Genomic DNA, 27,060 nt, shown 5'->3' with positions numbered 1-27,060 from the left:
TCCTATGCTACTCAGAAAGGAAAGAAATAAAAATATGTGAGGTGGAAATGAGCTCATCAGAGATGAGAGGAGTTGAGGAGCAGGGAAGAGGCTTTAAGATGAGATATCCCAAAGAGCTGGAAAACCGCTTATAGCGACAGAAAGGCAGCCCTACCACATTGTCTTCCAACTGCCCAAGGAACGGTTAAATTATATTTGGTTCTCAAGTGATGAAGATATAATCAGCCCAAATAAGTTGCATTTGTCATGTCAGACTTGGTATTCTACTGAGCAGTACCTGGGGGGAGGAGAGTCCTTGTATTCGGTTCATCTAATGATTCTGATGGTGGCATGTTTTCCTGTCACCAGGGGTGGTTACTCCCTCAGGTATGCTAGGGAAGTCATCTTGCTCCTCTCTGAACTGCATTTGTGATATTCACCTCCCTGAAGGATCCTCAAATTATTAAAAAAAAAATAAAAATAAAAATAATCCTGTTGGTGGTGTGGCTGAAGTGCAACTGTTCCACTGGGGGCTTCTGCGTTTTTGATTGGGCTGCAGCCTCTGGTGGAGAAAGGAAGGAAGAAGAGTCAGAAACACATCAAATTATGTGTGATCCCAACAGAGGAGCACTGGGGAACTTGTGCCAAAGTGGTGAAATCATAATATCGTCGATGCAAATGCTGGTTTTGTTGGCTTCAGTAGAGACGTGTTTTCTCTTCTAAACTATTACACTGTGTATACTTGTGACTTAAACTTTGCTTAGTGCCATTTTCCATTCTCTCTCACTTTTTAGGGTAAACATTGCATTCTTGATGTTTCTGGTAATGCCATCAAAAGGTTGCAGATTGCCCAGCTGTACCCAATCTCCATTTTTATTAAACCCAAAACAGTGGAAAATATCATGTGAGTAAAGTACCTCAGGCTAAATTGTTTGAGACTGTTGTATTGGAAAAGCCAAATGCAACTTATGTCAAGTCAGTTGTAATATTTGCATTTTAAACAATATTTAGTTTCCTGAGTCTGATTTCTAAGGACTTTGAGATGAGGTTTCTAATCCAAATTAAAGTACTTGAGAATGAATGTCATTGTGCTAATTTCCATGCATCATAGTGCCATAGTGGGAACAGCTCATTCCCACTACAGCCTTTGCTTAGGTGTGTCATTTAGGAGACTGCCTCTTACTAGGGTTAATACTCAGACAACAGTTTAAAACCTTATTTCAAAATAAATATTTGGTAGTAGTTTTTAAATGTATACTGGTTTCAATTTCAGGGAAATGAATAAACGCTTAACAGAAGAGCAAGCCAGGAAGACGTTTGAGAGAGCCATGAAACTGGAGCAAGAATTTACTGAACACTTCACAGGTGCGTTTTGCTTGGGATTGTTCCCTTGTCAGAGTTGAAATTTTATTACTTGCTGTAAACTAGTAATTGCCTCACTGCTGAGATAAGGCTGAACTTTGTTTTCTGGCAGATCTGTGATTGTTTTGAGGCACAGAGCCATCTTAGTACCTATGCGCTGATTTCAGTTTGATCCATTAACTGAATATATTAAACTACTGGGAGCTTAGTTTAGGTTTTAGAAACTCTGAGACTTTCTGCCATTTTCCTAGATATGGTAATGCAGATGTTTGCTTTGTTGATAATTTGTGTGCTTAAAGCTTTTTATTTGCAGAGCTGAGATTGCCCCGCAAAGCTCCTTGTAGAAAATCATTAATATCTGCGTTTTTAAAATGAGGAAGTAAAGAATGATGGTAATTAATTAAGCCTCTGAAAATTGGGTACTACAGCATTATGCTAGTTAGCAAATCAAATTTATGTATGCCATGGACCTAACTGTAACAGCAAAGCATGGGCTGCAAGTGCTCAAACTGTGCCAGTTGTTTGCATTGTGGCTTGCAGTAGGAGGAGATTGATCAAGTCAGGATGTTGAGGGGGACAGAAATGAGCCTTCCCTGTTCCTGTCCTGGATAAACACTCGCTACTTTCCTTCCTGTTATGTTCTCTTCTGCAGTGATTCAGTGTTTGCTGCCCCATTCCCGTCCTTTCTGTGACATGACTCCTTTGGCCAGTTCCTCCTTCCACACCTTATGTTGGCAGAGCTGAGAGTGCAACACTCTGCTCGCCTGGGCAGAGACACAGCAAGGGCTGGTGGCTTCACAAGGGAGGAAGGCAGGACCCAGCAGACTCCCTGCCCCAGTCTGCCTCCTGCTGTGTTCTCCATATTGTGTGCTACCCACACAGTGAACAACTTGAGTCCATCTCTTTTTGTCTCTCTCCATCCCTCTCTGCTGCCTCACAGCTCTCGGTTTGTCCCAGTCCTGCATCTAGCTCGCCCACTCTTCCTATAGCTCTCTGTCTGCACCAGAAAGTTATGGGACCTGCAACATATATTGCAAATTCTTCCTATTATAGAGTCTCTTACAAAATGACTTGCAAATGTTTCAGGTTTGTTGTTGAGGAAATGAATGAGTTTATGTTAATAGTTACTAATGAAATATTTAGTTGGTAGCTGGTATTCTCCCAGGCTATCTCAGGGCATTATATAGGACACTTTTTCAGGAAAGTAAGGGACATAATTCAAGATGTTTCAAAAATCTATGGGCCTTTTTAAGAGCTCTACGGCTCAGGGCTGTATTTCTTCTCTGAAGTATAAGGGTTGTTGACAAAGGAGGATGGCAATTTTCAGACTTCTGTCCTTGATAGCCTGGTTGAGACCAGAAATTCGTTTTGGAATCTGTTTGAGATACTTGAAGACATGAGAAGTCTACTTAGAATGTGGAGGTTGCCACCTGTATGAGTCAGGTGGTAAAACAGAATGTGTGAGCATTCCCTAATCTGTTTAAAAATACCACATCATGTGGGGTAACTGAAATCAACTTCATCAGCAGGTTAAATTTAAACAGACTTAAATTTTGCACTGAAGCACATGAAGAGCACATCCATCTTCTGTTTTGAGGGCATTGAGCTTTGGAAGAGGCATGGTTAAATATAGCTGGAGAGAAGAAAGATGCTGAAGCTTATGGCTATTTGCATTGCAAAGACATTTCTAAATCTTTAATGAGCTGTTGTGCTGTGAATGTGATACTTGACCTATAATATAATTGAACAGCCTCCTCCCACAGGCACTATGACAATGGGCTGCAGATGAGGAGAAAGTTTTTACGAGATGGGAATTATGAGTAGGCTTAAAAAGGAAGTAATTTGTGTGAAAGGAAAGCTTGGAAGCAGCAGTAATATCTAAATGCACAAAAGAGTGAGTCTGGCCTGCCTCCAAAATTCTTTCATGCTAAACTTCGTTTCTTGGATTATCACCACTGAGGTGGTGATCCGAATTAAAAAGAAGTTGCTGTCTCATGGTGATTGCTTTTTCAGACTGAGCTGTGGTAAGAACAGCTTCATCCTCTTTTTTACCAGGCCATACTCTGATACGTCAGAACGCATCCATATTGGCTCATTTCTAATTGTATTCTAGCCTTGGAGAAAATATATCTAACTTACATAATCTGAATTAAAATTAGACTTATAACTACATGCGAAGCCTGTTGTCTATAAAACTCGAATCTATTGGCTGGGCAACAAACTTGATGAGTTCTTCCTCTTTTTGGCTGAAAACAAAGGCAGTGCTGGCAGGTAGGAACCCCCAGGTGAGGCAGCTGTGCTCGGAGGGCTCAGATCCAGCTGGGCGGTACCCGGTCTGCTGTACACCCAGCTAGACTCACAGCAACCATGAGGACACAGCCCTGTGCCCTGTCTTGCCTTGTTGTGCAGGAAACACACATGCAGGTTGGACCAAAAGGAATGAGGATGCGAATTGAGTTGGGCAAACTCTAACATGGTTAGGAAAAGGGAAAAAACCTCCTTGGCTGTATGTATATGCTTGTAGGAAAGTGAAAACCACTTCCTAACCTTGAGCCTCTGAGTGGGAGAGATGGTGCTTTGTGTATCCTGCAGTACCATCAAAACTGAGCTTCACTCCAGCACAGAAACCAGAGATGCCAGCGGGTGTCCATTCCTTCAGCGCTCTGAAATCCTCTTCCTCCTCTGAGAGACAGGAACAGCTGGGCTGGGAGCATCTTGGTTTCTGTATGCAGCCAGAAGGATGGTTGCTGATTGCCACGTTATGTTTTGCAGCTATTGTCCAAGGAGACACACTGGAAGAAATCTACAACCAAGTGAAACAGATCATAGAAGAACAGTCTGGGCCTTACATCTGGGTTCCAGCAAAGGAAAAATTTTGAAAACAGATTTTTGTTTTTCATTTTCTGACATCATCTACTACATTGGATGACTCTTAAGCCCTTCCAGCGGAGCCTGCCTCTAGTTCTTTCCAGCGTGGTTCATACCCAACCATCATGTTCTGCAGTTCCCACAGTGCTTTACATTTGGTGTCTCTCTTAGTTTAAATAATTTGTATTATTGTGTGTTGTTGGTTTGCCATTTTTCAAACATGACATTGGAATGGCCTGACCAGCTATTAGTTTGGGGTGGGGGTGGGAGGGAATTGCTTGGTAAAATTCCTTAATGTTTAAGGGAAAGTAACTTTCAAAGATTTTTCAAAAAAGCTTTATAGACATTATTTTAAAATTTCATAAAAATTGAAAGAAAAGTATATTCAAGCAAGTTGTAAATCATGAGTAACTTTGCACGCTTAACTTTAATAGCATGGTTTGGTCAGGGCAATCAATTTCAGGTTCTATTTTCTGAGTTAAATTCTGTTCTCACAGGGGTTTGTTTTATTTTGGTTTTTGTTTTTCTTTCCAGGCAGTTAGAGAGAAACTTTTCAAATTTTGAGTTAACATTTGCATTAACTCCCATTACTACTCCTCAAGGGATATTAATTTTCATAATTTCATATGGATATTCTTATAATCTATTTTTTCATTTTTTTGCCAATAAAATTGCTAGGGACAAAGATGTGTAATGTTTTTAATCTTCCTTGTGAAACACTATTTATAGTGTCTTACAGAAATTGTTTATAGATAATGGTCATCACACTTTTTGAGCCTAAAATATGTTTAGGTGCTAGGAAACCTTGTATTTTTCAGAGGAATGCCAAATTTCCATTGGCAGTAATTCAGAAAACAGCTGCAGAGATGGTCTTTAGGGCAATGAGAGAGTGATTCGTAGCCTAAAAATGTGTGTGTTCTTAAGGGTCAGATTTTAATGAATATTTTACCCACAATAACTGCCTATTTTGTTATAATAAATATATATATATATTAAACTTTCTTTAACTGAACTCTGTAACTATGGGAATTATTTTCTTTACATAGTTGCGCACACGTATAAATATATATATATATAAATATATATTTTTCTTTTACCACCTACTCCTAGCTTTTTGTTTTGAATAAAAATACAAATTAGAATTTACCTTCCTTAATCATGAGAAATCAAATGGGCTATGGTGGCTGGGCCTGAAGTCCAGGGAATATTAGTTACAAGGAAAAAATATGTGCAAGTTCTCCTCTTTTCTATGGAATTTCAGGTGTTTGTCTTTTTTTTTTCCCCTTTTTCTCCATGCCCCCTCCTTGTAATATTAATGTCTTAACCAAAGGGAGAATTCAGTCAACAACACATTTTATTTTTCGGTACATGTTCATCTTGGATTGCATAGGCACAAGACCTTCCATTTGTGATGCACAAACTTCTGTGCTGAATGTTATAAATCTGTTGTACCAAAATATGGAACTACCTTCAGTAATGAAATTCTCTGATTCCTGTATTATTTGGTACCTGCCATTGCTTATTTGAAAGTGATTGTTTCTAAGAGGGATGTACTTACGGCGGTCGTGGGGCCGTCACGCAACCAAATTAGCTTTGGTTTGTAAAGAATTATCAACACTACCCATTCCATTTGTTAGAAAGAGGAGAACAGCTAATAAACTTTATTGTACAATATATTCGTCAAGTGTGTTTTTGATCAAAAGAAATACAGATGTTGTAGCATTTTAAAATCATTGGCTCAGACTGTAAATGAAAATAATGTGTTAGAGAACACTGGTGACCAGATTGAGGTCAGTGAAGTTGTTACATTAAATGCAGGTTTAAACCTGGGACACAAATACTGCTGGTGTTACGTGGAATGCTTGTAAGACTTACAGTGGGTGGGAGCTGCTGGTGGTATATGGCCCGAAATAATTCTTGTGTTTCTAGATTAGTGAAGTAGGTGTGCTCTTCCTGAGGCTCTGTGGAAGTGCAAGGTGCATAAGATTGATGCAATTTACAATAAATTATGTCAGAAATTTTTGAAGGAGCTGAAAGTGAACTACAATCTGCCGCTTTGAAAGTGACCGATTATCTGAGGATTATAGTGAGACATCTTAAAACAGACCAACTTTAAAAAAAAATAGAAGGATCTAAATTTCAGTTATCAAATCTGCAAACTATAACAACATCTGAGATCTCTATATTGGATAGGGGTTTTTTTAATCTCTATTTTTTAACAGAGGTTACTTTAACATTTTTTCCCATCAGAAGGAGAGTCCTGTTCAGCTGAACAGATACATGAGGAATTATTCTTTCATATATTGGAGTGTCCAGGTAACTTTCACAGAGCCTTTCTCCCAGGTGTTTGCCCTGGACTAGCCAGGTGTCACCAAATCTGACACTCAGACTGAAGCCCACAGGACTTACCTTGCACGGTTGTCGTGCAGAGTGACAACAAGTCTCTCGGATCAAGAAAACCCGAAGGACTCTGGGGTATCATCTTTGCATTTTTGGTTTTGTTTGTTTCAGATGTTGCCCTTGAGACCTCACAGGAAAGTTGATGCTGAAAGTGCTGATGCTCCTAGTTTACTTGTTTTATCTTGTAATCTTTAGGATTTCACATTAATTGTTTCTCTGGATCTTGCTATTTAAGTATCAGGTGCTGATACGTATTTGATTTTTGGGTACGCTTTCTTTCTGTATTTTAGAGATATATTTTACAATACGTGTACTTCTCTTAAGGCTTCCAATTTAACAGCTGGAGTGATTAGGAAATCCAAATGGTGCCATACTGACTCATTACTACCCTGCTTTTGCTGGCCCAGTGAAGGCACCATGGCTTTTCTTCCCTACCTGCTAACCCAGCTTTTTGTAACTGCTATACAGAAGCATGCTTGATGAAGTATTTGCTCTCTATTACGAAGTTATATTAATCATTTCCTTCGTGGGCATTTTTGCTAAATTATGCTGAAAATTAGGTTAAGAAATTTAATATCCCCTTAAACTATACGTATTCATAGGGTTACGAATAAAATAGAAAAATGAGCTAAATTATCATGAACTGTGCTTGTGTGATGGTTTAGAGGGATTTACATTGTGAACAGGCCTCCTACACAGAAATCTGCTCCTCTGCCTTCTGAACCTTTCCCATTAGAGGATCAGAAGAACAACAGGAGAGGCCTGGTACCAAATTAATTTCCTATTAATCTTACCCTTGCAGTCCTAAGCAACTGGTGCTAGGACTGTGCTTCAGTCTTGTCATCTGTATATATCTAAGCCTGGCTGTAGGGGGGCTTGAGACGTTAATCTGGCCAGTGGGAAGGGCCCAGGAGGGTTCCAGCTTATGGATCCTGCCAGAAATTTGGAAGGACTCCAGTGGTGCCAGGTCATCCTTTAGCACTTCAGACAACAAAGGGATGACTAATTCCAGATGTTCTAGGCAGCCAGAATCAGAATTCAGCCATAAGGTTTTGTTAAAGGAGGAGGACTGGAGGAGCCATGCTCTATTTTCTTGAAGTTCTAAACTTGAAATAGCAATTAACTGACTTAAACTCAGCTGTTGTCTTATGGGTGCTAGTTGATTTACAGCTGGCAGCCTGGCCAAAAGGCATCAAGTAGCTAAGTAACTAATTCCTGAAAGCATCCATGCAACATTACTAGAGAATGGAATGGAATGGAATGGAATGGAATGGAATGGAATGGAATGGAATAGAATGGTCCAGTTGGAAGGGGCCTGTAATTTTCATCTGGCTGACCAAAAGTTGAAGCACATTGTTAAGGGCATTGTCCAAATGTCTCTTAAATACTTGACAGGCTTGGGGCACTGACCACTTCTCTAGGAAGCCTGTTCTAGTGTTGGACCACTCGGTAAAGAAATGCTTCCTAGTGTCCAGTCTAAACCTTCCTTGGTGGAGCATTGAGCCATTCCCACACATCCTGTCACTGGATCTCGGAGAGCAGAGCTCAGCACCCCCTTTGCACGTCCCCTCCTCAGGAAGGTGCAGAGAGCAGCGAGGTCGCCCTCAGCCTGTCTGGAGGATGCACTCAGTTGTGTTGATGCGTGCAAGATGGTAAAGATGTGTGCCTGGGGATTCATGGTGGTTCTTGTTCTGGTAGCTGGGTGAGAACTGGCAGTCAGCAAAGCAAAGCAGCACTAAATGGCTTCTATCAAAAAAAAAAAGTATTACAGGCAGATGCAGACTAATGAGAAATGCTTAAAAATGAGTGTTGCTCTGTGAAAGCTATTCTAAAAGTCACAACAGCATTTTTAGTCATCCTGGGAGAAAGCAGCCTTCCTGGGCCTTCTCTAAAAACCTTAAAAAATATCAAACTACTTCAGCTATTTCATAGCACTTGCTATTACATGTCAGGAGATGTGCACTTAGTACATGCTGTACCACCTGTGGAGTGTACTAGCTGCACTGCTGTAAAAGCCTTGGTTTCTTGTTCTGGCTTGATGACATTCATGAGAATGCTGAGAATGTGACAAAAAAAAAAAATGACCATCAGCTCTGTCAGGTAAAGTGCTTTGCTTGAATGTACTTTTGCTTCATGAGCCCCAGTAGAGAGTATGTAGAATTCAAAATGAGGGTTCCCTTACACAGCCCTGCCTTGCCCCTGTGAGTTGGTATGTAGCTGTTTTTCTAAGTCTAGAGGTGGTGCTAAAGCAGAAACAACCTCAGTGGTGCCTCAGGCATTTTGCAATTTCCTAGTCTGAATTATTTTGCAAGTGTAGAGGCGGTGTGAAGAGAGAGGTAGGCTTTTTTTTTTTCCCTCTGTGGTCATTATGAGGTGACGTGTGCCAAGGTAAGCAAGATAAATTGAACAAAGTGCACCTGCAATTGAATGTTGCTGATTTTCACTGAAGAGCAGGCTGGGAAGAGCACACTTGCAGAAGCCTTGATTGTTGGGGGTTCTGGAGGCTGGGAAAAGCACAAATCCCAAAATTTTCACTATGAAGATCTCCAGAAATGTCTTCTATCTTCTCTTCTTTCATGCTGGTAAGTGCCCTCAAAAACCTTTTGCTGTGGCATGGTGTCTTGGGTTGACTTCTGTGTGATGTGAGAGAGCACAGGGAAACCAGAACTATTTCAGAACTAACCTCATATGGCCAGGAAAATGTATAGCAAGAAAGAACAGAAAAAACAGGGGTAGAAAGAGCTGTGTTGAACACCATGTACGTGTCTTGACTCAGTGATGTCAAATGTCGTATTTCCTCAGCCCTGCATCTACTTCTTTTGATTCAGTGGTGTCTGTTTCTCACATGTGTGAACAGTTCTATGACACTTACTTTGTAAAAGTAGAGATCGTAGCCCCATTCCACTTACCGTGCTCCATGTGACATGTTGGCTTCCTCCTGTCACTCCCAAGTTCTAACGGTGAATGCTTTTGATTTCACCAGAGGTGCGGATGCTGATTCTGAAGCACTCGGCAATTCTTCAAAAATAAATGATCCTGTTCGTTGGGGTTTTGTTTTGTTTTTTTTTACATTGTTTCTGTTGAAAGCCCTTGATGGCGTGTTAATAGATGTATTAATAGCCATTTGATAATATATTAAACAATGTAACCCTTTTTCTTTCAGCAAAGGAGTTAATTGGATGTTTGTCAATGGTAAAGTTATGTGTGTTTAGGACCTTAAGCATATTTCAGATGGAAGCCGCCAGCTCTTGCCATTTCATGCTTCATGTATAGCTTACAGGAGGGCCAAAATCGAGAATAAATTTGGGTTCAGACCTGCTGTTTTAAGATGTTCTTGTTTTGCAGTAGGAAGATAACTACAGACCTTGTCTGTGCCCACTTCAGTTTGATTAGCTTGTAAGGAAGTAAACAAGACATAGCCTAGAATCTGGCTTTCTTTTAACAACAAAGTTCAGCAATTTGGAAAGGGACAAATTATTTACCTCTTTTAGATGAGTGAGGAAAAAAAGCCACAGATTCATGCTGTTTCACTGGTTTGGCTGAAATATGGAGCCACGTGAGCTTTGTTTCAGGTGTGTGTGCCTAACGATTTCTTCATACAACTAACGCATCATCTTTGGTGTGTTTGTATCTAAAACCAGGGTGCTGAGACTGAAGAATGACTCTTAGCCATACATACTGAGGTGCTCAGACCCCAATTTCATTTCCAATTGATTGGTTTTAGGAGAAAAACAAACCAAACACACACAGACACGCACTCCCCCTTGTTCCTCCCCCCTCCCCCTTTATCAATAAAAACCTAGGTTCTTCCTCCTGCCCAATAAACTAATAGTGAAAACCTGACCGAGCTGGATCAGGGTAGATGTTTAGTTTTCAAGAGCTGCCTTTTTACCATGCCCATGTTGCATCTTTCTTTTAACCATCTTGATTCTCAGAATTCTGCAGCTCCACGGTGGGGAGTTGTTTCTCCCTCTCCTAACACATGCTGCCACGAAAACTTTCTGTGAGCTTTCCAAGTCTGACTTAATGTCTGGTGACAGCAGTGGAACTGGCTCAGAGCTGCAGTGGAACAGCCAGCCAAGCTCTCCTTCAGTGTTGGGTCCAGAACGAGGTTTCTGGCATCAATGGCCTTGTTTAGTCCACAACCACTAAGTCAGAAAATGTGCATAGCTACTATTGAGCACTAATGGAGTTATTTTAACTTTCAGAGTTAGATGTGGTATCTCTGCTGCTTGACAGTGATGGGGAAGTAGACGGCCCATTCAAGTTTTTAGAAAACCACATGCAAGTTGCAGCAGACTCAAAAGTCAAAATTGTAGAAAAGCAGTGGAATGTGTTGCTCCCTGCTTATGAAAATCATCTCTGCCTTTTTATCAGCAGAAACCATGCTTGCACGCACATTTTATGTACAGCTGCACTGTCTGCCCATGATGACATATCCTTACAAAAGCAACGAAGTGTTTGTAGCTTTGGCACTTGGAAAGGCTGGTGTTTGGGCCCCCTGAAAGACACCTTTCTTCACTGATTAATGCAACCTCTACTGCTCAAACTTGAGTCTTTTCATTCATGGAACCACCCTCCCCTTTTCGTGACTGTGGAAACAGCCTGTTATGAAAAAGTGTTTTGAAGGGACAAGTTTACTTTTCTAGTTTTCATAATAAGCATAGTGGCAAGGCTCCTGAGCACCTAGGATGGCTTTTATGTTCAGACCAAAAAAGGCTGAGGCAAGGCTCCAGGTACTAACTTAGCAATGCTTGAGACAGACTTGGCTTTGGACAGACTCGGCTTTGGACAGACTCTTTGGTTTTGTAGCATATCATTTTAAATACTTTCGGTTTTGTAGCATATCATTTTAAATAATAATTTTAAACACTTTTGTCTTGAGAAAAGGTTTTAAGAATAGTCTGTCCTATGGTACCCATATTTCTTATTATGTCAGAAATAAATGCCATCAGGTTGCAGTATCTGAGTTTGAGCCTCTCTCGTTGCCAGTCCAGAAAATTTCAGTATTTGTGTTAATCTGAACGAAAGTGGGAACCATTTCTGAAGACTCAATATTGAAAGAGTCCTGCCTTCTTTCTGCTTTGGGATGAGGAACAGAACAAAAGGTTGGTTTTTCAGGAATCTTCTCTATTACAAAGGCACTGATTTGTTGTCTAATGTTTTCTCTTGATGCTGTGTTTGCAGCTCTCAGCCTGGAACGTGTCCGGTGGTGCACTGTCTCTGAGCAAGAACTTTCCAAATGTAATGACATGAGTAAGGCCTTTGGTGGGGCTGGCATCCTTCCCGCTCTGGAGTGTACACAGGGAGGGTCAGCTGCTAACTGTACCCAGATGATCAAGGTGAGTTGTGAGTGACAGCAGTGTCATTGATTTCATTTCCCATGTACCTAATAACAATCCAGTGGTGATGCACACAGCTGTGTGATGAGTGTCTGATCCAGGCAGCTGACCACATGCTTCCTGGCAATTGTGTCTTTGAAAAATCAAAGCATGTATTTTTTTAAAAAAGACATAAAGGTATACATGCGAACTTGAATGTCAGAATGGCCCTGTGTCCTCTGTTTGGCTAGTCACGTGTGGCTTGTCATTAGGAACACAGCAAAGGTCTTAAATATTCCCTCCCAAATGCTAATCTTTAATTTGGGAATTGTTGGATTTATTTAGCAGATATTTAAGGGGGATGGAGCTGTAAGATGCAGACAGTAGTTAAAGCTGTGCTGCTGAGCCTATAAGTAGATTGTATTTTGATAAACTCTGGATCAAACTCGCATTTCAGAGTCCCACCATGGCAACTGCTGTATGCACAGATGAAATGAGCGTAAAGCCAAATCTCCCAGTACCAGGGTAGAAGAGAGATACAAAGCAGTACGTAGGCTGAGCAAAGGGCACGCACACCCGGCTGGATTAATTCAGCTGATCAGAGCAGGCTCAGCTTCTGAAAGGAGCACAGCTCTGGGGAAGGTTTTAAAGACTGTAAAACTGTGGCCTTGCAAAGTGGTTTATGGAAAAGAATTCCCTTGTTAGGAGGGGGTTGGAGGCAGCAAGTGGATTTTGGAGGAAATGTGGAAGGAGGTAACTGTGGTTGTCTTCACTGGTGGAGTGTGGGGGAAGGGGAGGATGGCTGGATACGTTAACAAATAATACTCTTGGTGCATCCTGTGCTGACATGCCCAAAACTTGGGGTTTTGTGGAGCAAACACAGCCTGTAAAGGACCAGGGTTTCAGAACCAGGACATGAGGCCAGGCAGAGTGCTTTGAAGGGAGAGGAGGCATGTGGTTGTGTGGCCAGAAAAAAAGGAGCAAATTTCAGAAATGAGAATCTTGTAATTTTTGATTAATAGAAGCAGAGGGCTTGTCTTGACTACTAAAACTACTATATTACCTCTTGATAAATAGCATTCTTCAGCAATGGAATCGAGACTGTATGGAAGAGCATTAGGAGTAGATGTTGATACATACGTGGATCTTTCCTCAAACAACTTGGCTGATTACTGCATTCCACAGAGGGAGATCTGTTAGACTCTGCAAAACAGGTTATTAAAAAGACTGATGAGTGTCTACTTCTGAAATACAGTGCACACAGAATTCCGTTTGTAAGCCATGGCAAGCAGCAGGCATGCATCTGAAACCTTGGATTGCTATAGAAATAGATTGTCTGAATGCTGAAACCTGCAGGCAGGTAGCATTAAGTAGCTTTCTGATAAAATGCATCTTCACTATAAGGCTTTAGATGAGACTTTGTCCATGAGACCTCATTTTTCTTGTGCTAATAATCTACTAAATGTTTAAGCTGGCCTTCTCTGTGTGAGGCTGTATGGAACCCCTGAGTCTGCATCTTCACTGAACTCTGTTCTTTGAGGCCAAAAAGGGAGGGGGACACAACAGCTGAAGAGGCACAGATCCACTGTTTTATAACACTACATGGCTTGGACTTAGGCCTGTGAATCTGTTAGCACACAGATAAAGTAAAAAACCTTTTACTTTGAAGGTGTTTAAAAATTGAGAAATGTCTAAATATTAAACTAGGGAATCTGACAATGTTTAATGTGATCAGAGCTATTCTTCAGCAGGTCTTTAAAGACTTCTCTAGGTAGTTGTCGAATGTTGTGACACACAGAAATGAAGTTCCTCTGGAAATAATTAACGGAGTATTACGGTCACACATTTTTTATCAAAAAATTTTATGTGGAATAATCCCGTGTCTTTGCTAATGTATCAGCAAATGCTTACTACAATAAAAATAAAATACCCACACTGTTGCTGTTATGCCACCACAGCAGTGACTGTATGCGTTTAAAGGAGAGGTCTGTAGCCTATAAACTACTTCATGTTAAATACAATAGATGTTTTTTCTGTCTTGTTCTGTTACTTAAACACAAGCTATTGATAGGAGGGTCTTCTGCTAAACAGAGCTTAAAGACTCAGCTTGCCAATCAGAAAAGTACTGTCGCACATGGAAACACAGTCCTCGTCCTCTGTGCCAGCCCTTCCAATTTTATCTGCTGTGTTTCCTGTTCACCACTAATTGTAGAGGCTCATTTTGTTGTCCCTGACGGTAAGATCCTTCTAACTCCCGCCACCTCTTCTTCATCTCGCTGTCAGGTGTCCCTTCTAAACAACAGGACAGTTTTGCTTCCTAAACTGTTCTCCTGTGTTCTCACTCTTACCAGAGGAATATCAAATTTGATTATTCCAGGAAGATCCTGTCCTTCAAGATACTAGTATCTCCCAACACCAGCTCCTCTGTAGGTTCCCTTGGAGCTTTGTTCAGCTCTCATTCATGAGAAGCAACTCTCAAGACATCTGGTGTTTCAGCCAATTAATAAATGCAATATTTTTTTCTCCCTTGAGCAAATTAAGTATTTCAAATTACAAGGGAACTTCAAATCTGATTGAGGTATCAACATCAATGTATTACCTGTGCTCTCAGATAATCCCTTTAAAATTTTTCAAGCTTTTTATGTGGCTCAGCCTGTGGGAAATGGCTTCAGTGTGCTAGGCAGCATAGTCCTAACCAATACTCAAACTGCCAAAGGATGAGTAAATTAAATTACCCACTCCAGTGCTGAAGCAGAGGTTAAGCAAACTGGTAGGATACTTGGAATCAGCTTAGAAATGCTAAATGTCAAGCTGCTGGTTATTTTCTCAGCAGTATCTTGTCTATGTGAGATGCCCTCTCCTGGCTTCCACTGGGTTCAGACATGGTGAGAGCCAGGCTCAGCTGCCCAGAGGTGCATACAGCTGTTTTCTCGTCCTTGCTGCCTGTCAAGGCCTGTGCTATCCAGAGCAATCCTGCATCTGGAGCAGGACTCCAGCCAGCCTGGTGCTATAGTCAGCTGAAAAGATGCAGTATTGTTGGACACCTTCCCAGCAGCAGATGCCTCAGATTTGTATTCCCCCACTTCAGACGGTCTTGTTCGATGCTCTCCTCTTTCTCTGAAAAGCACTGCCATCTGCTCCCCTCTCCCAGAATGTGTGGCTCTTTGTCTGCTGAGGTACAAGCCAGCGTGCTTGAAGGTTGCTTTTGAGTATACTTTGACATTCAGATTTTGCAGCCCCTGAAGACATTAGTTCAAACTATCTGTGTATGACCTCAGAAATATATTTACTTTAAGCTTTGGGGCACTAGCTGTAGAGATGAATGAACCTCCAAATTTATGGTCCTTAAGGTTAATCACAGAGCTACAGGATTCATTTCTAAGATTCTTTGGACTATGAAGACTAGTGAGGCCATCATGGTCCAGAGCTTGTTTCTTGCATTATTTTTGGAGGAAGCTGGTTTTCAAGTTCTAAAATCTCTCTTGATAATTCTTATTCAGATATGTGAGCACCCTTAAAAGAACTTTTTGGAGAAAACTCACAAATGCAGATTAAGGGGGCCTTTTCTCTCAAATTCATGGGTGCTCTGCCTCTGGCTGTTGAGAAATACTGATAATTAAGCTTCAAAATGTATTCTGCCCTTGTGTCTGCACAGGATGATTTGGCAGATGCAGTGACACTGGATGGTCATTTGATTTACCAGGCTGGAAAGGAGCATGGTCTGAAACCTGTGGTTGGGGAAGTGTACGATCAAGGTATATTCTGACTAAATAATTTTTAGATTATTTAATAGGAGCTTTTTCTTATGGTTTTTTACTGTTTCCATTTTATTTTGGGGTCCTGCTCTTGAAGACTCTAAACAATAGGTAATGGTCAGGCTCCCTGTTGGATGTTTCTGCCCATAACAGAATGTGAGGGAGAAACTTCAGGAGCCCCAAGGGAAGGAACACCTCTGGCAGCAGTCTCCAGGCAGGGCTGTCCCACCACTCCATGGTGAGATGGAGCTGGATTGGGTTTGCAGCTGGGTCTCAGTGTGATCTGATAAAGGCAACCTCAGAAGTGCCTGTTGGGCTCAGTCTGCAGGGGCTTGGATCACCTGCAGCAGTTCCCCCCCACTGTTACCCTTGTGACCGTGGTGAAGGGACTGCACTGCAGTTGCTCAAAACCAAATGGGCCTCATGATCCAGAGGCTGGCTCTCTTCATTAGCCAGGGTATGAGCTCAAATTGGAGACAAGTGAATGAAATTTAGTGGTTCTTAATTCAAATAAAGTCAGATTAAATGACCTTATGGTCACTTCAGATCCTATGAATTATATCAAACTGTAAAACAGAAATTAAATCAGCTGTGATGCTTCAGTGACATCAGCTTGCTATGCCATTTCAAAGTTAAGATCAAGTTAGTGGACAACAGGGGATTTTTTTTTGTTTTCTTACAATTATATTGTATCAATTCAATGCTTCTCCCCACTCTGCAGAGATTGGAACTTCCTACTATGCTGTGGCTGTGGTGAGGAAGAACTCCAGTATCACCATCAACAGCTTGAAGGGTGTCACTTCATGTCACACAGGCATCAACAGAACTGCAGGCTGGAATGTGCCAGTGGGTTATCTGATTGACAGCGGCCGCCTGGCAGCAATGGGATGTGACCTCCCAAAAGGTAAGAGTTACAAGGCAAAGGTCTGTTCTTCAGCAACACCTTTCCTTATGGGCTTGGGGCCCTGATCATGGACAGAAATGTATGGTTCTAGCTGCTGCGTTCCTTGGCTTTGTTGCTCTTTGTAAGATAGAATAGACCTAATGTAGTTCTGATGAAGACTGCAGGGATTATTTTTTTTTAAACTTGGGAACCATCTTTTGAAAACAAAATTACTTATCCCTTCTAAATGTTTTCAGAGAGGTACTATGTGGATGTGTTAAAATGAGATTGTAGGATCTTGTTTTATTCTTTGCTAAAAATTTCTCATTCTGATTTCACATTTAGCTGTAAGTGAGTATTTCAATGCAAGCTGTGTTCCTGGAGCAAATGGCGTAAATTATCCCAAATCCCTCTGTCAGCTCTGCAAAGGGGATTCAGTTGGGCAGAACAAATGTGAACGGAATTCCCAAGAGCAATACTATGACTACAGTGGGGCTTTCAGGTAAGAATCATGGACATGTCGATGTTTGTTGCTATGCTCTATCCTTAGCCATTGTGTCCAGGCCTCACTGACAGGACATTGAAGACAGAGAACTTCCAGTTGATCTTGTTAGAAAATCTGCTATTGTGTTAGGACAACCATGTTTGAAACCTAGAGACTGAACAAAAGTAATTAGAAACCCACTATTTCAGGTATTGATACCTGAGTATTAAAACCAAATGGATATTTAGCACTTATACTGGGCAGGGAAATCCCATTGCTCTTTGCTTTGTCCAGCGGCTGCTTACACAGGTCTGAGTGTTTCAGCAGGCTGTATCTTTCCCAGTAAAACCTGGTGACCCTTGGAGGCTGAGAGCCGAACTGCTGCCCTACTCAGCTATTTCAGTCATCCCACCTCAGTTGCCCTGAGTTGTGGACTTGGTCTGCCCTCCATTTTTGCACACTAATCTTTCTTTATTTTCCTTCTTCATGTCTGTGTGCTGTTTTGCAGCTCCCAGTCCCTGAGTAATAGCATTAACCAAGAAAGGGAAGAATTTGCTTGTGTGGAACACTTGATCCTCCCTGTGTATCCCCCAAAGAATTGTGTGACTGCCTTAGACAGAGAACTCTTCTGAACAGAGAAGGTCATGGTGTTTGTCCTAGGCAGCACTGAACATGTTGTCCATGTTCACAAAATGACAGTGATAGTTTACTTCATGCTCTAACAGCCACTAGTTTCTGCCTTGAGCAAAACTCTCAGCACAAGGAAATAGGTCAGTGTCGGTGGCTGATGGAACGTGGCGTGCAGCCCTCTGGCTGTCAGCCAGCAGTGTCCAGTGCACGGGAGCTGTGCTTTGTAACACGTCTTGGTGGCTGGATTTATTTTTATTAGGTGTTTGGCTGAAGGTGCTGGAGAAGTCGCTTTTGTGAAGCACAGCACAGTGCCTGAAAACACAGATGGTGAGTAACCCAGAATCTTGTTGAATAGTGGCTGCAAGGTCTGAAGTATGGTGTCTGTAATGACACTACAATGTCAAATGTTTGATTTATTTTGAATTGAGGAATCAGCAAAAAATGCTCTAATAGTGAAAACCCACAGATGTATGTACCAGGAGATACAGGAGTCCATGTGATCCTTTTTTTTATTATTATTTTTAAATGCTTGATAGTTTCAGTAAACGTTAGAGGTGGAATGTTAAGCTTCTTCTGGAAAGAGCTTCAACAGCACTAAAGTGTTAGTTTTATACAGATCTGAGCTGTTACATTGCTCCTGCCTACCTCGGGATTTCGGCAGAGGCTAGCAGAAAGTTAACAAGATGTGGCCAGCCCTATCTGGCACTTTGTGAAATCTACCTTGAGCATACCAGTACTTTAATATCATGGGCTTGTGTGATCATCATTTACAAGAAGAAATAATAGATAAAGAAGTTGCATGTGACCCTAGAATTAGGGATGCTCTCGATATTGCTGCAGACCCTGCTACAATTCAGTGCAGCCTCACAAGTCTTAAACTGTTTATTGTCTTATCAAAGATACACAACTAAAGGGTCACATAGATGTGTGGGATATATCGTGCAGTCAGGGCTAGTTCAAAGATGCTCAGGAGATGTGTGTTCTACTCCACATGTGTGTGTAATGCTCAGAGCAGACATGGAGCCAGAGGCATCAGCCCCACCTTATGTGTGTTCCACAAGCATGTTCTGTCTGTTTTCAGGAAGAAGTCTTTCTTCATGGGCTCAGCAGCTTCGCTCCCAGGACTTCCAGCTCCTGTGCCGTAATGGCAATACAGCTGATGTGACAGAGTGGAGAACCTGCCACCTGGCCCGAGTCCCAGCTCGTGCCGTGGTTGTGCGGCCTGACACAGATGGGACAGCTGTCTTCCAGCTCTTGAACCAGGGACAAGTAGGACACCATTTTTTCATCAGTGCGTTGCATTTTAGAGGGGTTCTCTCACCTATCTAGCTGAATTGAAGACAGATATCTGGAATCTTCAGCTCTGTGGGGTTCAAAGGGGTATGAAATGTCACACATGCCAGGTAGAGGGTGTGACAGGGTGTTTTTTTTTTCTTTATTTAACATTACAGCAAAGATTTAATGGGGTAGGCACCAGATTTCAGATGTTTGACTCTGCAGCCTATGATGCCCAGAATCTCCTGTTCAGAGACTCCACCACAGAGCTCGTTGCAATCACAGCTCAGGATTACCAGACATGGCTGGGTGATGAGTATCTTCATGCTATACAAGCTCTGAGCTGTGACCCCAACAGTAAGTCATCTTTAGATTCCTATTCATAACCACAAAGATAGCTGGTAACAGAGACCATCTTTATTCTGCTTTATTTTCTTTTGACTCATGGAGGATTATGGCAAGATGCCAGTCTAATCTTTGAGCAAAGGTCACTTTTTGACCTAGAAACAGTATCACATTGCAGAATATTTTCCTGTGCAAGTTGGCCCACTTTGTGTTATAAAATGCAGGCATTTTCTACCCTTTCTGGTAAACTGCTACTGCTACCTGATATTCCATTTCTTACTTGCTAACAAGGGGAAATAGTTATGTGTTGCTGTTTAAATCCTTAGATAGTCTATAAAGAATGGATGAATGCATTTCTAGCAGAAAATTTCCTCTAGAAGTTGAAGAAACCCTAAATTGCTCTTCATTGAAGTGTTACGGTCTTTTATACTATTGGAAGAATATAGAAATTACTTGCTGTGCATTCTGGCAAATCAGAAACGCGGGTTGTAAGAATTCCTGCCTTAAGAAGCTTAATAATTGTGGCAACTGAGCCTCCCAGATGTGCTGTGGCAAAGCCCCCACCTCCCAGACTTGTCACTTCTGGGGGTTGCTCAGTGACTGTCAGGTATGAGGAAACCTGTGTTCAGGGTGTTTTTTGCTACACTTAGCTAACAATTACAGCTGTGCTTAATGGTCAGCAGTTGTTAGGAGTTCTTGTTTGCTATGGATGGGTTTGCAGTGTGGACGTACCACTAATCTGGAGAGTTCTGTGGTTTCTAATCAGGAATAAGTCTGAGCTGGAGAGATGGACAGAAAGACCAGGAGTAAATATTTTTAATAACATGTATGGTACATATGTGACAGTGGGCAATGTGTATCTCTCCTTGTCTGTTACAAAGAAGTGAACTGTGGTATTTGCTTTCCAATTTTGTGCAGCATTGCCAGAAAGCCTGAACTGGTGTGTTGTATCCACTGAGGAGATTTGGAAATGTGGTGAAATGGCAATTGCCTTTAAGAAAGAGAGTTTGAAACCAGAAATTCAGTGTATTTCAGCCAAGACAAAGGAAGAGTGCATGGAGCTGATCCAGGTAGGCTGCTACAAGCCTTGTGCAATAAACCAAATTAACACAAGCTGCTCTCTGCTGGGTAGGTAGGGTTAGAAAGATACGCATTTAGGTGACCAGTAGGAATACTGGATTTCAAGCAGGTGATCTGTAGCTTACATGGTATGGATGGGCCTGAACGCTGATGATATTCAGTTGTGACATGGGCATTGTTGCCCATCTAGCTCAAACCTGTATGTGTGAGATCTGCTGCTGCCATGTCACTGATGATGCTTTTTGCACGTCTTGGGGGTTTTCTTTAGCAGTGTATTGCTCTTTTGCTGCCAGGCTTGCCTTTTGAGAGGCAACAGGTGTGATACTAGAGCGGTTATCATTGTAGCAGGGAAGGTATCCGCTGTTTTTTTTTTTTTTTTTTTCACAGAAATCCTAAATTTGATTTTATTTTTTAGAAAAAGGAAAGTGATGCTGTAGTTCTGGGTGGAGCTGATATTTACACAGCCGGGAAGACTTATGGACTTGTACCAGCTGCTGGAGAAAGTTACTCTGGTAAGAAGGTCAGGAAACACAAATATAGACCTTATTTTTCCAGGTTGCTTGAAAACAACTCTAAAAGTACAGCCTCTGTTCCTTAGCTCTGCTGGGAAAGCTGTTTTCAAAGGAAGTGAGAATTATTATCCTCACATCATGGATAGAGGATGAAATAAATATGGAATGGGTTCCTACAGTGAGTTTGTGGCAACTTTTATCTGTCCTGCTGCAGGACCATGTTGAGTCTTCGGCAGTTTTAAGTCTTGTACCTCTTTAATTATCTTTTTAATTCTGAAAAAAAAAAAAAAAGAAATGGAAAAATTTAGTATTCACAAAATCAAAATATTTTTAGCAGAAGCAAAACCACAGAAATTATACCGTGGATTCTAGTTAGAAACAACTTCTTCCTGTCAATGTGGCTGCTTCAAAGTCACCAATGAAAAGAGGGCTTGTGGACATTCCGTCACTAAGTCAGAATTTCAATATGCTGCAAAGCTCATGGAAATTTTAATACAGGTTTGAGGTTTTCACATTAAAAAAAAGTTTTGCCAAGTCACTAATGACTCAAATGTTGTTTTTCAGAGGGATGTATTTATAAGAGGTGGTGTTAACAAGAGCACTTTGTTTATCTCTAGATGATTCAGTTCGAGTGTGTATCAGTACCAGTGTACAGGCTGTAACTGAATGCAACATTGTGAAGTAGTAGAAGTGAAGAGTAATTATGTGTACCTTCATATTTTCTGACTAGCTGAGTGTTGGTGCAATTGAAGTTGGCACTAGATAAGTGTAATGGATCTGTAGATGATCGTTAAGCAGTGGGGATGCTTAAGGGAAGCTGTAATGTGTTTTGGTTTTTCTCTGCAAGCTGATGACAACAACAATGCATACTATGCTGTGGTGTTAGTGAAACGAAATCTGTCCAATGCATTCACCATCAGTGACCTGAAAGGGAAGAAGTCCTGCCACACAGGGTTGGGGAGAACTGCTGGATGGACTATCCCCATTGGTATGCTCATTAAGAGGGGCATTATTAAGACCAGAGACTGTAATATTCCTCAAGGTAAGACAACAGTACTACAAATAAAAAAATACAGTAACAGTCTAATAAACTTTCATTAAGGAAGTGATTTTGATATTTCATAGCTCTATATTAAGCTTATCTATTTGTGAAGGGCTGTTGTGTTTTGAAGTTTGCCACTAGAGTAGGCTAATGGAGGTGTCATACTGAGGATGTTACGTCTAACACGAACATATTCCTTTCCTTTATCACAAAATCATTGGCTAATTTAGGTTGGAAGGGACCTTGGGAGGTCATCTAGTCCAATCAACTGCTCCAAAGTAGTTAGATCAGACTGCTGAAGGCCATGTCCAGGCAGGTTTTGAGTAACACCTAGGATGGAGATTACATACAACCTCTCTCGACCTCTGTCCCAGTTTTTGATCATCCTTGGTATAAAGAATTTTTTCTTGAATCTAATCAGAATTTTTGTAACTTTGGTCTGTTGCTTCTCATTCTTTTGCTCTGCATCTCTGAGAAGGATCTGACTCTTATCTTCTTGAAAAACCTACCAATTGAAGGAAGACAGCAATACAGTGTTAGTTGTCTTATCTCCAGGCTGACCAAACCCAGCTCTCAGCCTGTTATGTCATGTGCTCTAGCCCTCTGAGCATCCCACATTCCTTCCACCATATTTGCCCTAGGATGTTAACATCTTTCTAACACTGGAAGCTCAAAACTTGGCACAGATGTCAGAGGAGAATAATCACTTCCCCTGACTGTTCCACCAACATGACTCAGTGTGCCATTAGCCTTCATTGGCACAAAAGCATGCTGCTGACTCTTGGTCAGCTTGTCCACTAGCATCCCTAGGTCCTTTATTCACAGGGCTGTTTTTCTGCCTGCCAGCCCCCAGCCTTTCATGGTCTTACCCCATCCTAAAGAAACTAACTTTTATTGAACTTGAAGGTTCCTGCCAGGCTCTTTCTCCAGCCTGCCCAGATCCATCTCAATGGTAGCCCTGGCCTCCAGTGTATCAAACTGCAAAAGTTTATTCCAGTTTTCTGAAATTCATTTGAGTTCATTGCTTTTTGTATTTAATCAACTTCAGGCTTATCATACATTCTTGAAAATCCTGCTTTCACACCTATCTGGCTCAGCTCGTGCTCGAGGATATTGGCCCAAGTCAGATATCAATACTAGGATAGCCACAGAAACTCACATTATCTATACAGATGTATCCCCTCTAGGTGGTACTTCCAGCTCTGGGATGTCATTGCAGTAAAGGTATCCCAGTCCTGAATTTTATTGCATTTATTTTCAAACTGTATTAGTAATGGAGCAAAGGATCTATGACCACAGGACTCCAGATTTGAATTTTGCTTGCCTATTTCCTGTCTCGCAGGAAGCTCTTTGGTTTCATTACTTAATCAGCTAAATGGTGCTTTGAAAATATTTTAAAAGCTGTAGTTTGTGAATTCTAGGAAGAAAGCTGTAATTAATGTTTCTAGTGTTTTACTGAAAGCTGCATTGGTTCTAACTTCATGACAGTACAACTACCTTTCTTGTGAAGAGCTCATGCTTCTCACTCATTATATTGGTTTGTCTTTCTTTCCCCAGCTGTGAGTGAGTTTTTCTCTGCCAGCTGTGTGCCTTCAGCTAAGCAGGACAATTACCCATCCAAACTCTGTCAGCTCTGTATTGGAGATGATAGGGGAAACAATAAATGCAGTGCAAGTAGCCAAGAACGTTATTACAGCTACAGTGGAGCCTTCAGGTAATTAATAAGTATGGTTGTCATTTAGCCTGTCAGCTTGTCAAAATGCAAGGAGGAAATATTTTCCATTACAGTCAGCAAGAAGTGGTTATTGCTGTTACAGTTAGATGGCATGTGCCTTAAATGAAGCAGCACATGTGTCCACAGATGTCTTCAGCAATCCAGGTACATCACAAGGCATTACAGTAGACCATGTCCAAGCCTTTTGCCAGCTTCCTGGCCCGCAGCCAACCAGATGGCCAACAGCCACATCCATGTCTCTGCAGAGCAATAGGCACCCACTCGGTGAGGACCAAGTGGATTGTCATCTGTCTCCGGCCTTGCTTTAATCTGGTGTGATGGACAGTCTGCTGCTCTGAATGGTTGGGACATCCATAAAGAGCATTAGCAGGGAAGCAGTCACATAGTACCCAGAATCTAGCTGCAGTAAGTCCATGCTGAATGTGGCAGGCTAGCGAGGGGGGATCAGAAGAGCATCTTCTCTGTCCTTGCTCCGTGGTGGCTGTATGTGAAGGGAGATTTCTGAACAGCAGAAACAACTATGGTCAATGTTCAAATATCAAACTCTCTTCAAAACAAGACTTGCTAAACGTACGGGGCAAAATAGCATCAAATGGAATAAATGCTTTGTGTAACAGTGGACATCGTACATGTGGAACCATACCCAAAGACTATGAAACTCTTGGATATGGAAGTAGCATTTCCTTTTCCTGACCTTCACCTTTGAAGGCAATGGTGCATGTAACAGACCTGGCAGTGAAAGCTCTCTTTCCTTCAGGGCAGGAGACTTCAATGGCAGCTGCCTGGTAAATATTGAAGTGCTGGACTTAACTACTTTCTGCAAATCTATTTAGTTGTGTGCAGCTGCTCTGCTGTGGTACATGCCTTACAGAGAAAGTCCAGCTCTCCTGCTGTACTTTACAGATGAACAGAGCTACTAGTAACCTAAGAAGGAACAAATGCTGTTACAGGCTGTATGAGCCTAGTTCATATTCCAAGATTGAGCATTTGATAATAGTGCACATACAGCCCAAACTTTATATAGAGATCACTACTTTTATTAATAGAGATGATGTTTAATTTATTGAGTGATGTGCATAGTTTTAGGTATTTAAAAGGTCTTAATGACATGCATTTCGTATATGATTTAAAAAGGAGTGAAAGTGACTGTTAGCAGATGGGGAATACTGCATTGAGTATCACATAATATATCTTCTGTTTCTTTGCTCATCTAATATTGGACTTTCCTGTAATTTCTCACAATGTTTTTCATAAAAATTTTCTGCTGTATTCCACTCTTAAAATTCTTAATTCAGTATATTTTCAATACTTTGCAAAGATGCTGTTTTTCTCTTCTTTCAAGATGCTTCATTTCTCTGTTTTTGCTTATTACTTTAGGGTCCAGTGCATTTGTTTGGAGGAATGTATGTAAGAAAAAATCAAATTCTAAACCTATCGTTTACTAGAAAAAAAATGGGATTCACATAAAGATATTTTGAATTGAATTTTTATCTCAATTTCCTAAAGGTGCCTGGCAGAGAACTCTGGAGATGTGGCCTTTGTGAAGCACTCAACAGTGTTTGAGAACACAGATGGTACTTAGTTTTGCACCTCACTATTTAATTTAGTTATTTTTCTAGAACCTTTTGGGTCTGAAGCATTCAATGAATGACAATGACCTGCTTCTTTTTTCAGGTAAGAATACTGATAGTTGGGCCCAAAACTTGAAGTCCAGTGACTTCCAGTTACTGTGTCCAAATGGTGCCCGTGCTGAAGTCACCCAGTATGCTGAGTGTCACCTTGCTCAAGTGCCAGCTCAGGCCATTATGGTTCACCCAGATACCAGCGTTTTTGCTCTATATGGACTACTGGACAGAGCCCAGGTATTAATAATATTTTTATTTCATGAGGGAGTTCCTATTGTCTTCCATGTTGTACAAGAGGAATGTGGCACTTACCTTGCAAAATACTGAAAATTTTGCATTCTTTTCAGGTCTACTTCGGAAACAGCAGCAATGGAAATGGATTCAAAATGTTTGATTCTTCAGCCTTTCAGGGAAAAGATTTGATTTTTAAGGATTCTGCTGTTGCAATTGTGCCAGTAGAAGAGAAGAGGACATATGCAGAATGGCTGGGGAGTGAATATATTGAGTCCCTTGAAGGGATGCAAACACCACAGTGCTCTGGGGCAAGTAATAAGATAAGACAATACCTATTCATGACGACTGTCATTCCCCTTTTTATTTTATGTCAGATACAAGGCTTGGACTAGTATGGCCCAAATGGCAACTTCCAGGCCACCTCTGCCCTACCACCTTTTCTTCAGATAAGCTGCTGTTTTGATAACCTGCTGTGTTAACCTCTGAATGCCTCTTCCTGCCTCTTTGCAGGGCAAGTGCTAACAGCACCTGCCCATCAGGGGACTGTGGTGGGGCTGGAAGCTGCTCCTGTCCATGTGGATGGGGTGGAATTTGGGGCAGAAGCCAGCAATACAGTGTCAGCATGGTTTACAAGATCAGTCCAGAACTGGAGAGCATCTTTGCCATTGTTGCTGATGTTGAACCACCCTGAGCTGGAGGATGCCAGGTGCTGTTTGCTGGATACTGGGTTTCTGACCTGTGGAAGAATTTCTGCATTTTGGAAGGCATTATCAAAGATCTTGTCTAGTGAATCCTCTCTGGCGTCCTGGCTGGTTACATTTGGACTCCTACATCCCTGCTTATCCCATCCTACCCTTGCTGGGGTAACAATTTCTCCTGAGCTCTGCTGCCAGTAGAGGTAAGTGCACAGAGGACAGACAGGCTGTGGACAGATGACCGGCAGTCCAGAATACAGTTTCTGCCATGGGTAAGGTCCTCCACATTCCAGTAGAAGAAAGGGGGAATCTTCATAGTCACTGGATGAAAAAGAGACCAGAAAGACTTGAAAGGACTGCTTGTTGGCAGAGGAAAGAATGAAGCCAAATGTGTGGATCCACTGTGCTTGTTGACTTTCCACAACCAGTGCTCTCACTGCCTGAGATGTCATCTGCCCTGTGATACTTAATTTGATGCAGTCTCCACCAAGAAACTTGTGGGTGTTGTCCTTCCACATGGGGTTACCCTAGTGCATGTGCATGAAACTTGTATTTGCTATTAGTGAAACAAAGTAGTTCACTTCTGATTAACTGTTTCTATATCTACTGGCTTGTAGCATTCCATTTTTATTTCTATCCATAGCTGCAATAACAACAAATATTGCTGTGCTGCTGGCTGGCAGCATCCTCCTGACTATACCTACCACCTCATGATCTTGGGATAAAGAGATGTTCAACATAATAAAAAAAACCAAACTGGCAAAACCAGCTAATAATAATGTAAATAAATGAAAACTAACAAATGAACACATGAAGTAATTATGATTTATCCATA

At 41.4% G+C, this 27,060-nt stretch overlaps 2 protein-coding genes across 19 annotated transcripts in view; both read left to right on the top strand.

Annotated features, from left to right (window-relative positions):
- Window positions 1–5,883, top strand: part of DLG1 (discs large MAGUK scaffold protein 1) — a 151,624-nt gene extending 145,741 nt beyond the window's left edge. For all 18 annotated transcript variants that reach the window (XM_071812544.1, XM_071812543.1, XM_071812542.1 and 15 more), the window contains 3 exons: window positions 774–883; window positions 1,253–1,344; window positions 4,114–5,883. In XM_071812544.1, coding sequence (XP_071668645.1) covers window positions 774–883; window positions 1,253–1,344; window positions 4,114–4,220 — 309 coding nt within the window. In that variant the 3' untranslated portion in view covers window positions 4,221–5,883. The remainder of the gene's footprint in view (window positions 1–773; window positions 884–1,252; window positions 1,345–4,113) is intronic.
- A 3,060-nt stretch (window positions 5,884–8,943) lies between these two features.
- On the top strand, window positions 8,944–27,032 carry MELTF (melanotransferrin). Its single transcript, XM_065844406.2, has 15 exons — window positions 8,944–9,191; window positions 11,797–11,951; window positions 15,586–15,685; window positions 16,407–16,589; window positions 16,914–17,070; window positions 17,942–18,009; window positions 18,764–18,951; window positions 19,134–19,314; window positions 20,221–20,372; window positions 20,798–20,894; window positions 21,742–21,936; window positions 23,494–23,650; window positions 25,178–25,245; window positions 25,346–25,533; window positions 25,644–27,032. The coding sequence occupies exons 1-15, from the start codon at window positions 9,146–9,148 to the stop codon at window positions 25,920–25,922; spliced, it is 2,214 nt and encodes a 737-aa protein (XP_065700478.1). The 5' UTR covers window positions 8,944–9,145; the 3' UTR covers window positions 25,923–27,032.
- The last annotated feature ends 28 nt before the right edge of the window (window positions 27,033–27,060 follow it).

Source organism: Patagioenas fasciata, chromosome 9, assembly GCF_037038585.1.
Source record: "Patagioenas fasciata isolate bPatFas1 chromosome 9, bPatFas1.hap1, whole genome shotgun sequence".
In the NCBI taxonomy this organism is placed as follows: Eukaryota; Metazoa; Chordata; class Aves; order Columbiformes; family Columbidae; genus Patagioenas; species Patagioenas fasciata.
Note: the sequence above shows the minus strand (reverse complement) of the source record. Positions and strands in the feature narration are given on the sequence as shown.

Excerpts from the sequence above, each read along its gene's own strand:
- MELTF (XM_065844406.2), top strand. The coding sequence starts at position 9,146 with ATGAAGATCTCCAGAAATGTCTTCTATCTTCTCTTCTTTCATGCTG. Across the intron at positions 11,952-15,585 it reads ACTGTACCCAGATGATCAAG|GATGATTTGGCAGATGCAGT; the intron begins GTGAGTTGTGAG and ends GTGTCTGCACAG. Across the intron at positions 25,534-25,643 it reads GACTACTGGACAGAGCCCAG|GTCTACTTCGGAAACAGCAG; the intron begins GTATTAATAATA and ends CATTCTTTTCAG.